The 13116-nt window shown below is 33.1% G+C and overlaps 1 protein-coding gene across 1 annotated transcript in view; it reads right to left on the reverse strand.

Moving 5' to 3' along the window:
- Positions 1 to 13116, reverse strand: part of LOC129224816 (transmembrane protease serine 9-like) — a 68947-nt gene that overhangs the window by 12710 nt on the left and 43121 nt on the right. The window contains exons 10-13 of the mRNA XM_054859365.1: positions 11672 to 11727; positions 8993 to 9120; positions 6346 to 6443; positions 4203 to 4287 (exon numbers count right to left, since the gene is read on the reverse strand). Of these exons, the coding sequence (XP_054715340.1) occupies positions 4203 to 4287; positions 6346 to 6443; positions 8993 to 9120; positions 11672 to 11727 (367 nt within the window). The remainder of the gene's footprint in view (positions 1 to 4202; positions 4288 to 6345; positions 6444 to 8992; positions 9121 to 11671; positions 11728 to 13116) is intronic.

Consider the following 13116-nt stretch of genomic DNA (forward strand, 5'->3'; position numbering starts at 1 on the left):
AGGAGACCACATTGATCTTCCAATTGATGGCAATGACAAGGATGACGAGTTGGTGGTTCTTGTTTTTGATAAATCTGATGATAGCAATGTAGTATGCATATTTTACGACAGATTCTTTTCAGATGACATTGCAAGCGAAGTGTGGATTCGCTGCTGCAAGGCTAGACATCCGAGTGTCTGGGATAAAAAAAAAGGTTTACTACATTTGTAACTTGTGCAACTAAAAAATGAAAAAAAAAATCCATAAAAATATGAAATGATATTTAATAAAATTTTTGAATTAAAATTTCATGCTTTTTATTATTTTTTTAAGAGATAAAATAGTTTTTCCTCAAGTGGTCCGTTTTTGGACCACCTCTTGAAAAACGTGATTTTGCCTTTTGTCGTAATCATGAAGTTTTAAAACACTTAAAACTGGTGTAATGGTTTTTGAACCCTAAGATGATCTTCATGAATTTTTTTAAGAGTTATTGGCACTAAAGATATCATTTTAGCGGGAACAAGTAAACCAATTGGTAGAAAATGAAAGTGGTGGCCCGCTTTTGGACCATTTCCTCTATTAAAGTTTTGTAGAAAAGATGCAGAAAAGAACATTCATAATATAAATGCGGCTTTCTGCAGGATATTTTTACTCCAATGCCTGACTTGAATCGATTATTTCAGAAAAAGCATAAGTCCAACAAATGAAACTTTTCAGGAATCAATAAAAAGTGATTATTTCATTTAGAAGTGAACTAAATTTTACGAAAATTTTGACTAATCTAGCCACAAGTAGGATCTACGTTTCATTTCGTTACTGAAATTAATTTTTTTTTTTTTAGTTTGGACTTATGCCTTTTCTGCAATAAATATCCTGAAAGACTAGTTTACAGTGACGAAAATGTAAATCAAGTGAAACAGATTTGTTTCAAACTGATTTATGATAATAAAACATAATATTACAAAGTGACAAAATAATTAGAGAAGTCCGTATTCATAAATTCATTATCTTAAGAAAATACATCGTGTATTTTCCTTTTTCTCTCGTCTTGTTTTAGTGAAATCATAATGTCTGGGGTTAAAAAATAAAATTTAAAAAATGCAAAAACTAACAAACAGATAAAAAGCAAAAGTTTTACATGTGTATAAAACTATATTCATAAATACAATATGAAAATTTTCCCTTTACATTCAATACTGGCAAAGGTAGTTCAGCCGACAAGCGTTACTTTGCAATACATATTCTCTTGAAAACCGTCTGCAAAATAGCTAGCCTGAAACCGTTCCTTTGATTTTCTATCGAATATTTAAGCATCATGAATGTTGATAATTGAAAACATTTGTCGCCCAGTAAAATCTTTTTCCAAAATCTCAATGTGGGAGATAAATCTTCATGAAAAATGAAAAGCACCTGTTTAAGCAGTTACAGATTTCATTATTTTCAACAGATTTGACGATGAATCTTGATGTAATTTCAGGATTTTTCTTATAAGAGATTATAAATTTCCCATGGTTATAATCTGTCATATCTGTTGAACATTCGCTTTACTGTCCCAAGATTCCGGTCGCAAAGAACAAACGAACGTCTCTCAGAGGAAAGTCATCAGCAATATTGTTAAATTTCTTTTGTGTTATTTCTAGAAAAAGTCTCCTGCAGTGTTGTTTTTATTTTGACCAGCGTACATCTCACTGAAAGCATACAGTTTTTTCGCACTTCCTGGAGTGATGTTAATAAAACCCCTAAGAAATTGGCGAATTTCATTCGGATTCCGTGATTTCGAATCCCCCCCCCCCCCCCTGAACTGACGAACCTACCATTACCGAAATTATGTTAGATCAAATGAGTTATTTGTTTTTACTTCGTTACGTCAAAAAATCTAGTTTTTCTATGATCTTGCCATTGCTTCTTACTACTATTTCTTCTTTCGCGTTTAGTGCAGAAAGGGCATAAGTTCGGGACTTACGCCCTTTCTGCACTAAACGAAAAATGTGACCCCCAAATGAAGCGCTTTGTTGTACAAGAATCAATTTCCCTGCTGCACTAGTCGATGTCTCTACATACAAGCACGGGAAAACCACAACTAACTCAATTTTGAAAAAATGTGACTTATGCCCTTTCTGCAACAATCGATTCACTTATGAGGTACCAGAGATTGTCTAACTCAGGAAATCTGTCCACACAATATACTTGTCGCAAAACATTTACCGTGTCATATCATATCAAAACGTTCATATGCAGTCGATTCCCGCTACACGATTCGACTTACTCGAAATGGCTTATAGTTACGAATTTTAGAGCTAACTTGAATTCCTCGCCCGCAACTCGAAAATTTTCGTAAGTGTATCGTGGTTCTTTTCTATTGGTAACTAAATGTTGGTTTCGTGGATTCCCTTTAGCATCACTGAAAGCGGAAGTTCCCCACACCGTACTAGCCTAAACATTGCTTTGTTCACGTAAACAAATAACCACTTCGCAACTTTCATTAAATTTTTTCATTCTCAATTCGAAGTTGATGAAATATAATTACATCTAAGCATATTGTTTATCTAAAGTTTGTGAAAATGGGAAGGAAAAGAGAAAGTTTCTGACAATTAAAGAAAAGGTAAAGATTAACAATATGCTTAAACAACTACTAAAAAGTGCGTCGAACACAATTACTGTATCTACAGTACAATAATATTATAGTAATGCATTTTTTTTATTACTACATAATATTCGTACCGTACTATTTCATTTTATACTTCTCTATCCTATTGATTTTGTTCATCGTATCAGTACTTTATGTTGAATAGCACAACCTTTTTTTGAAATATAGTAAAAGTTCAGTTCATTATGTGTAAGAGCGATAATATCCAGTTAAGAATTGGATTAAAGCAGTTTGAAGGGTGCTAACAAATGTCTAAAATGATTTGGTATGTTTATAAAAAAATCGCATACATATTATTTGAAAAAAGGCGAAATTTCGACGCGATGGGTTTTGGAACGCATTCCTCTCGTAAGTTGCGACTCGACTGCATTAACTTGAAACATTAGCTGCACTGTTTTGTACAAGCTGCTTTTGAGTAAAATAATCATTAGTTTATTTTTCGAAGTAAGGCTTGCTTAGATCTTCAAAATATTTTCAAAAAAAGCAGGAAAAATAATAATAATTTTGGTATAAATAAATAAGTTACTTAAAATAATCATAATTATAAAACATAATACCAATACAATGCTAAATCTCGTTTTTTAATGCAAAAAAATACAAAATGGAAACGATGATACATATTATGTTTAGATTTACGGTAGTATTAAAATGCGGATTTGCTCAAACTTTTTACTGAGAAGTTTTGTTTAATCACCATGCATTTGCACAATTTAGGATATATATGTTACCGTTAAAGTAGGAAATCCGTTATTTTATAGAATACCTAGTTACTTCACGGAATAACCGATCGTGTCCGTTAAAGTGTAAAACTCTCTTGTATTTCATGGTTTAACTAGTTATTTCATAGAATAACGATCTTCAGCCCATTAAAGTGTGAAGACCCAGATGTAGAGCCCAAAGTTAAGGTACTGGTAAGGGATTTAAAAAATGTTCGTGTAAAACCCAATGTGTCAACAAAAAATGTTTTTGTTTTAGAAATGATGTTCTTTGTAATTCCAAGTGTCATTCATTTTAGTAATCCTTGTTGTAACAAATGATTTCCATAAATATCATTTATACGCTGCATAAATTAGATAAATTGCTTCTTTTTCATTTTAATTGCCAATCAGTTTATTTATAGAATACCAAGTTATTCCATTTTAGATAAGTTCTTAATTTTATACTTTAACTGTCTCCCATTAATTAATTTATAGAATACCTAGTTATTTCATAGAATAACTAGTTAAAGTGTTGAATTAATAACATATTACCCACTTTAACGGACACGATCAGTTATTTCATGGAATAACTAGGTATTCTATAAAATAACTGCATTATATACTTTAACGGTAACATATAATTTTTCAAACTGTAGCTCTATTTTTATTGGCTGATTAGTAGCAGAATCATTTCACCAAAAAGTAGAAGATTGCAATTCATATAAAAGTAGTTTTAACCTTCAAAACTTACCATTTGCTGTCTAAAGGTACAGATTTCTTTTTAAACAATTAAGTCACTATTTTAATAAAGGTAGGTATTACGCATAAACGGGAATAAATCAAGTTAAAGAATGATCAGTCAAACTATCACACTTACTTTATGACGTCTAACTGTACGACCATATTTGTCAGATAATTTTTGCATTCCAGCAAATATTTCATACCTCCATGGCTCATTTCGGCTGTTAAACACAACAAAATGGCTCATTAGGACTGTTGCATACAAATCTGAATACAGACTGGTAATACAGACATTTTTATTAGTCAGTTACTCTGTTCAGAATACGGTATACGTTACTCTGTTCTGAAAAGAAAAACCCGCTTTGCTTAATTTCCGCCAATAACAGATCTCACAAAAAAAAAAAAAAAAAACCGCTACAAGTCAGTATTTTTCCTGAAGTTAACCTGGAATGTTTCTGAAAAAAATCAGGAACCTTCCCGAAAAAAAAGCAGTTGCGTTTCTTGATTAAATCAGGAATCTTTTGAGAAAACTTAGATATGTTTATAGTAGGGGAATATGGGGCAAGAAAATTGCAAACTTGCGAACGACCCCTAACGAGTTGTCGCCTATCCTAAATCTATTCAAATTCGGCTCATTATATTGCAGATAATTTTTTAAGTTTTCAAGATATTGAACTGAAATTTTATTATGAGTTGGAGAATCAAGTTGTGGTTCGCATTATGAAAGTTATAAATTGCTATCTTTCGCGCTTGCGCAGAGAAAAATTAATTTCTTAAAATGTCCATATTTTATCCAATTTTCAACATATTACTTTCAAATTATAATATAATACTTCTCTTGTGTGCTGTCAAATTTTTTGAAAGTTTTGTAAGCTTTGATGGAAAAGTTTACTTGTTATGAGTCAAAACCCTTCAAATAAAATTTCTAGTTCTGAGAGAAATGCTGATATCTCCATGAATATCAAGGATATTTTCTCGAAAGTATGTAAAATAATTGTACATTGTAAGGTAACTAATTTCTAAAAATTTACAGCTTTTTCTCAGCTATTTACGATGAACGATGATCAAAAAAACATTTTTGTTTCCCACAATTTGTTACTGGTCCCAAGAGCGCCCATATGGGGGGCAGCAAGTGGTTGCTAAAGACCCCCTTAGAAATTAAAGCTTCCTTGCTTTTAGTACTTTTTTCTTTGCAAAAATGTAAAAACATTTCTTCTCCAGCCGTTAATGAATAAGTTTTTAAAAACATCAAATTTTAATATCTCTAATCTGCACTAAAATCAGTTTCCACGGGGAAAATATCCAGCTAAACCATGGAGAAAATATGAGTCCCTCCTTATTTTTTTGCATATGGGCAGCCTTGACTGGTCCCCTAAATGCATGGGTGATATAACTTTGAATGGAAAATGACAACTAAAACATACATTTTATGCGACAGAAGTTACAAAGCGACTGGTCTTTTATTTCTCGAGAAATCCTTAAAAATGTGAATTTTTGAAAGTGTCCCAATACTTTTGGTCATATAGTGTATTTCAAAGTTACAGCAACGCAAACGACAAATCTGACCACACTTTTAGCAATATTTGAATCGTTTCCTTTATCAAAAAACTATGTATGTACTGCTTAACTTCTTCAAAAATGATAGCAAACAATATTTTTACATATACATAAACCGGAATAAAAAAATCTCTCCGCTGGAAATAGGTGAAGTCACATAACCTCAAAATCGCAAAACGGGCCGTGTGAAGCTTCGGAATGAAAGCATAGCATAGCGGCAGCTCAGTGATATTGTCAGTATTAAAATTGTGCAATGTGCATTTTAAAGCAGGGGTGGGTGTCGAGATATGACAGGGTTTAGAAGTATCCTGGGGGATAAACTATTCCCACTATCCTCAAACAAATTTGCAGTTTTAAAAATTAACTTCTTCCCTCAGCTTTGTATTGTGTCCTTTTCTTTACACACTTTCTTTTTCTTTCTTTCTTCCACGGCTTTTCCCTTAAAATTCAGCATTCGTTGTATGAGCAGAATAGAAAGCATTGTAATTTAAAAATCCATTACACATTTCTAACCCTCAAAAAATGACAAAAAACAATAAGAGTAAATGAATTTAGTCCTAATATTTTGCACAACTTGGTAAAAAAGTTGAATAAATTAATAACACGGTGAAAAAACAGACAGAAGTACGGAATCTTAAGAGAAAACTTTTAACTAAGTCTAAAATATTCAATTCAAAAAATCTCTCCAATAGAGCCTTAAATCTAATGAATGCTGAACTTACAATTTTATGCAATGTGCTGCAGTAACCACCCACATCTCATTCAAAATGCTTCCGCCACACCAGTGTCGAAAATCATTGTCTTGTCTGTGCATAGAGACCTACAAAAAAAAGAAGTAAATTTTTTTCCAGAAAAAAGCTTTTATGGAGTGTAATCTAAAATACATAAAGTATTTTATTAGTGGCATTAAGTGCAACTCAATTTAAAAAATATTCATGTTTATACCATTTGATATTTATGAGGATTAAATGCACGTGAAACTCACTAGAAACAAACTTGAATGAACCGCGAAATTTGCTGGTTATAAGCGATTGCTCATTTAACCCTTAACAGGGGAGGTGTGGTCTCACAAACCGCTCAAAAGTTTATCCTATCACCCCTATTTCATTCTCTGTCCGACTGGATGCTTTTTACTTCCTTTTACAAAAAAGAAAGTATTGTATTCGCGAAAAAAATTTCACTCAAAAATCGGCCTTAATTTCCATTTTTCTCACCCCCGAATGAATGTTGAGTTTTTTTTTCGACCCGACCACACGTAAATATATGCCTAGAAACCTACAGACACCCGAAATATCCATTTTGACGACCCCCGAGTTAATTACACCGAATTTTCTCGTGACGTCCGTATGTACGTATGAATGTGCGTATGTGTGTATGTATCTCGCATAACTCAAAAACGGTATGTCCTAGAAAGTTGAAATATGGTACGTGGGCTCCTTAGGGTCTAGTTGTGCACCTTTAATTTTGGTTGCATTCGAATGTTCCTTAGGTGTCTTTTGCCCTTTTTTAGGGAGAAATCATTGTTAATTTCGATGTAAACTCAAGTTGTGTTATAATTTGTCGGACACTTGGCGACTCATCGCCAGTCTTTCGGCCGCCAAGTTTTGTCGCCAACTTGGCGACAAATTTGGCGATTTGGTGATATTTTTGGCGATTTGGTGAGCATTGTTGGTGATATTTAGAGAGTAAACTATTGAATCACATTAAAATTGCCAGTAATGGGGAAATGACATTAAATTGGAGTAAAAGGAAGTTATGTGATGCACACATCAGCTCGTTTTCAATAGATTTTTTGTTTTGTGATCTTGAACACCCCCCCCCCCCCTTGCTTATCAGTACCTTTAAGCAAGTGCATCTGGTTTAAATTTCATTACATTTTTAGAAGCGGTCTGTGAGACCGCACCTGCCCTTCAGTGTTACAATTTTGGCAGTATTAAACATGGCTCTTAACGTTAGAAACCGTGGATATAGGTTCATTTAATCTTATCTGCGTTATGTGGAAGAAATGCAAAATATTCTAGATGAGGTTGAGAACTGTTTGAAATGTTCACAAACATTACGCAATGATGTTCTAGGGACAATGAAGGCTGAATTATTCCTCGAAATACAACACGAAATACTAACAGTTAAAGAGCTGTCAAAAATTTCCCGTAGCATGATATAACCAATTTCATGGTACTAAAATATTCTGTATATATTAAAGAACTAAAATGAAATCATTAAAAAGTAAAAGATTCGTTTTTTTTTTTAACGAGTAGATAGTTATTTACTCTAGCATATGATTTTCTCGAAAAATCTTAAGACTCTAGCCGAATTTCCTCGGAAAAGGTATATTTCGATTAAGAATTCAAAAAAATTTTTTCTCCTTGCTAATAAAAGTTCAAAGAACATCTGTACAAAATTAAAGGAATATATCATAATTACACGACTTTAAAAATTTGCAAATAGAGCGGTCTCTGAGACCTCACGTCCTCTGTTACATCCCACTTTTTCACCTCCCCTGTTGCGGGTTAAACCGGTTCGTGATTAAAATTCATGCATACTTGATTTTTTAAAACAATTCTGTAGAGTACTAAAGAAGTTTGGTTTGAACTATCTTTTGGTCTCTTTCTTGTTCTCATTATCTTTTCAGGAACTTACTCATGGCCCGAAACGCACCCTTCGAAAGACTTTCTGCACATCAAACAAAACTGAGTCAATATTCAGTAAATTACCGCCCATTAGCCAGGGTTAAAGCAGAAATACGTGAAATACACCGCCAGCTCAGTCATTTCCAGCCGAGGATTGCAGTTTCGTGCTTATTAGCACTCATCAGCCCGGCGTAGGAAAGTGACTGAGCTGGAGATGGAAAACCTCTTAAGGAAGCCAAGAGTGCGAAACAAACTGGTAGCTAATATAGGTCTACTAATATACTAGCATCACTAAAAAGGTTAAAAATAGCTACGATGCTGTAACACTGTCCACAAATTTTCTAAATCGGCAGTCGAAATTTGCCGAATTTTTTTTGGGAGGTCATTGTGACCTCTCATGACCTCCCACGAAGTGTTACTGATGGATGGTAACATAAAACTCACCTTTCTTACTTTTGATCGCACATTTCTTTGTACATTTCCATTACGAGAACGTCACTTGACTTTTCGACGTTTTAACTTTCTTTCCCTCAGCGAAAATAGAACAAAAACGTTTGCGTCGTCGCCATATTTGTTCCTATTTTTCGTATTTTACATTTTAATGGGACTTTTAATTGTAATCGATGTTTTCTTGCATAAGCTTAGCTACAAAAAGCTGTGTTGTGTAAGGTTTAAATGAAGAATATTCAGAGCAATAAATAAAGTTTGTCACTCAGAAACAACAGAAAAGATTTTTTACCGTCCAAGGATATTGCCCATGGCGAGCCGCTTCTCCTCCAACTATTCTGTCACCTCCAGAAGCGGGATAGAGACCGTAACCGCAACCTTCCAGTGTTAATGGATCATTTTTGTTCCGGCGTGGAATACCTAGAAAAAAGGTTCGCAAATTACTATAACATCTTTAACGAATGATTCTTTTAGAATCCATCCAGTGTTTTTTTTTTTAATAATTTTTTTGAAGAACTTATGGAATTCTGAGATTCAGATTCATGTAAGTCTAAAATTAAAATCGAAGTGAAATTTTTTTCTTGTGAAGACACGTCAACTTGAAGACATCTTTTAATACGCCCTTCTGACTTTCTTATTACATTTTTAAGTTGAACTTAGAATGGAAATTTAGTCAAGTGATGTTTAGGTCCTTTTATTTCAGACAATATTTCGTGGAATCATGTTCCACTGAAATGCCGAAATCATAACCCCGGTAACGTAATTACATTTTTTTCCTATAAAAAATGCCAGAAAAATTAAGTCGAATCGCGTTGTAGCGCGTCTTATTTATGTAATTAACGCGTGACTATATATTGTGTCTGAAACTTGAACATTAAATACCTGATATGGTCCATCATGACCGTGATCTAGGGTCGTTCAAAAAATTCAAAATTTTCACAGTGAGTAGAAGTACATTTTCCATTAAGGTTGTCCCCGCTGCGATTTCCTCAAATTGTTTAAGAACAAAACATTTTTTTTCGTGAGATACGGGAGACGTAAATTATTGTACGTATGGAATTAAGGGCTGTTAAATATTATCTAAAACAATTTTCAAAGTATGTATACAGAAAATGAATACAACTATCTTAACCAAGACTTAGAGTAAGGCTCAGGTTTGTGGTAAAAAATCAGTCTTGGGCAAAATCGGTTTTTCTTTCACAGTTAAACTTCATTTTGGCCTACTGATTTTGTAATATTTAAAATATTTTAAGTATTGCGAAACTGACTCGATATGTAGCCTGGAAGATTTGAAGGTCCTATATCTCTAAGTAGTAAACACTTCTACACCTTTTAGAAAAGGTGCACGCACTGTTTCTTCTTATCAAAGGCTTCTCATACAGATGTTGCAAACAGATGGTGGCAATATATCGTTCACCAGAACACATAAATTCACTTTGATATGAAGATCGCATTTAGTTTCATTTTAGAAAGAACCTCTACCAGATCTGAAATATTTGATTATCAATTCTGTGTCTCAGAACCAGTCTGACGTAAGTCACATATTCGCTACTTTAAAGGAGAGACGGAAAACGTTTTTAAAGCGCATGCAAAGGATGAGACGCGCGCTCTTTTTACTCTTGAAAATGATTACAAAGGATTTTTTTTTCTAGGATTACGTTCATATTTCTCAATGTGCGGAACAGGATTCTACATACAATGCACTAATAAACGGAAAATCGCAGTTTTGGATTTATGTTTGTCTGGTTGTGAGGTACAGAATTTACAAAGGCAACTAACGACAACATTGAGGGGCTGTCTGGTATGTTAACTTGCAGTTTTGCCTTTGCCTTGGCTTAGGCGCGGTAACTTGCTGCTAGTGTGTTATTTTTTCTTGCGCACGTTCTGCTTAGAAGGAGAAGAGTAATTTTTGGTTCAATTTTTCTATTTAAACAGTTAATGGTGAATTTTTGCAGACGTCTAGGCATTACGCGTTACAAAGAGAGAAATCGGTACTTTGCGTAACAAAGGTAATGTGAGTGGGTTAGTTTACAATTGTGGTTAGGTTAGTTTTGTATTGTTTGAACCATCGACAAAGAAGAAGCACAAACAAATCTAAACAGTAGGGGAGCTCGGAGCATGTTGGCAAGCTTTTTCAACATTATTTTTTGATGTTGTAAATGAAGTAGTTAAACTTTCTTTTATTGCTTGGATGATCTGAATAGTACGTATCAGTTGTTTTGACTCCACTATGCTTTGTGTATTTACTACATGTTTTTTTGAGAACGTTTGCAGAGTTCACACACTTGCCCCTTTACGCAGTAAGTAGGTGAACAGTATGGGGTTAGCGAATTGAAAAAAAACTCAGAATAGACATAGAAGAAACAGAAATAAAACCTCAAGGGTGTTTCAAATCTTTACTAATAGTCAAGCTGAAAGTCTCTCTGGATGTCTGGATCTCTGTGACGCGCATAGCGCTTTGACTGTTCTGCCGATTTTCACGAAATTTTGCACAGAATTAGTTTGGAGTTTGGGAGTGTGCACCCCGAAGCGATTTTTCGAAAATTCGATTTTGTTCTTTTTCTATTCTAATTTTAAGAACATTTTCCCGCGCAAAATTATCATAACATGGACGAATAAATTACCAAATTATCATAACGTGCAACCGTAACATGGGCAAGCCAATTGGCAAGAATTCAAGATACATTAATTGTAAATAAATGTACGAACCAAAAGGCCTTTTAGTTTTTCTACTACGGGCAAAGCCGTTCGGTGCCACTAGTAACTAAATAAAACTTACCAATGAGTTAAAAAAAGAAATTAGTATTATAATTGCTTTAAAATTAGGTATTACACCATAGGAAAATTTAACTTCGATTTTAGGGGGAACGTGTGAAATAAAACAAAGGAAAATTTAGTATCCTTGAGTTATTTTGGCGAAACAACTAGTATTTTAAGGAACATGTAAATACAAGCGTGACACATCACTTACTTGAACCAAAGATTGAGCCGACTGCGCAGATTAATGTTACCAGTTGTAGTACGGATCTGGAAATGAAGAGACACATTCAAGAACAGCAAGTAGTTTTGCAAGCAAGTGGTGTCGGGATTTTATAAATTAGAAAATTTATAGAATGAAAAAAATAACACAGTAACATTTTTAAAAGATAACTTAAGGGAGGAAACCTGTTTAGACGGGTAGAAAAATCTATTTTTTAATTATTTTAAATGTCATATAAATTTACTGTAGAACTATTGAAGAATATGTTTCCAAAATTTCAATTCAAAATTCCGATTAGTTCCGATGCTATGAACACTTAAAAAACTAAAGATTCGAAAATGTTCAGAACAGTTTTTTTTTTCAATCGCGTTTTTCTCAAAACGATTTTTTTTCAACCGGTGAGCGTTCTAGCAAAACGTTATAGGTCAATCGTTCTGAAAATTTCTGTGAATATTCTTTATTCAATTACACTCATGTGAACCTAATTCTGGGATGATAACATTATTAAAAATATTTTTTAATGCGAAAAAGTAAACGAAAATGGTAGAAAACGTGAATTTTGTGATCAAACACCTCAAAAGCATGAAATATATTTTTTTAAACAAGATTATATATATATATATATATATATATATATATATATATATATATATATATATATATATATATATATATATATATATATATATATATATATATATATATATATATATATATATATATATATATATATAGGTTTATGCTCTGAGGAAATATGTTAACGATAAAAAAAATGTAATGATTACATATAAAAATTGTGACTTCAAGAATGCACACCAGCAACAAGCTCTGATGGCAACCATACATGGACATAAGCTTCCAACTACTCTATTTCTGGCAAAATCTTGAAAAAATTACAACAAAGTGTACTTCAAAATAAGGATAAAATGCCCTTCATGTTTGAACAAAGTCTGATTATTCCTTCCCTGTTAAAATAATTCACGAAAAACACTAAAATTTCTGCCTCCTTAACTGGTTTCCCCACTTAATATACTTTTTAGAGAATATTCAACTTGAATTAAAATCTTTAAATGCAGAGTGAGTTATTTTGAAAACCAAAGTTAAAATGAAGGTAATTAGCTATTTTCCGCTAAGTATAGCGATTCCCAGAAAAAAAAATCCTCCGGACTGACTTTAAGAATCAATTTTTCTATTTTAAACCACCCCACTCATGCTTTAGTAGTGTTTTTATATTTGTTGCTTGCTGGTATAACATGGAATACTTCTAAAATACCGTCCATAGTTGGAGAAAACCTAACTGACAGCGTGTCCTGATGCTGTGATTAAGATCTGCGTAACCTTCACAATGTTGCCATGGTTACATTTGTCTCAACTATAGTTGTTCAAATTAAGAACTAATGTATATTAAATCAATTTAAAATTAATTACTATCCTAG

The sequence above is a fragment of the Uloborus diversus genome, chromosome 6 (assembly GCF_026930045.1).
Source record: "Uloborus diversus isolate 005 chromosome 6, Udiv.v.3.1, whole genome shotgun sequence".
Lineage (NCBI taxonomy): Eukaryota > Metazoa > Arthropoda > Arachnida > Araneae > Uloboridae > Uloborus > Uloborus diversus.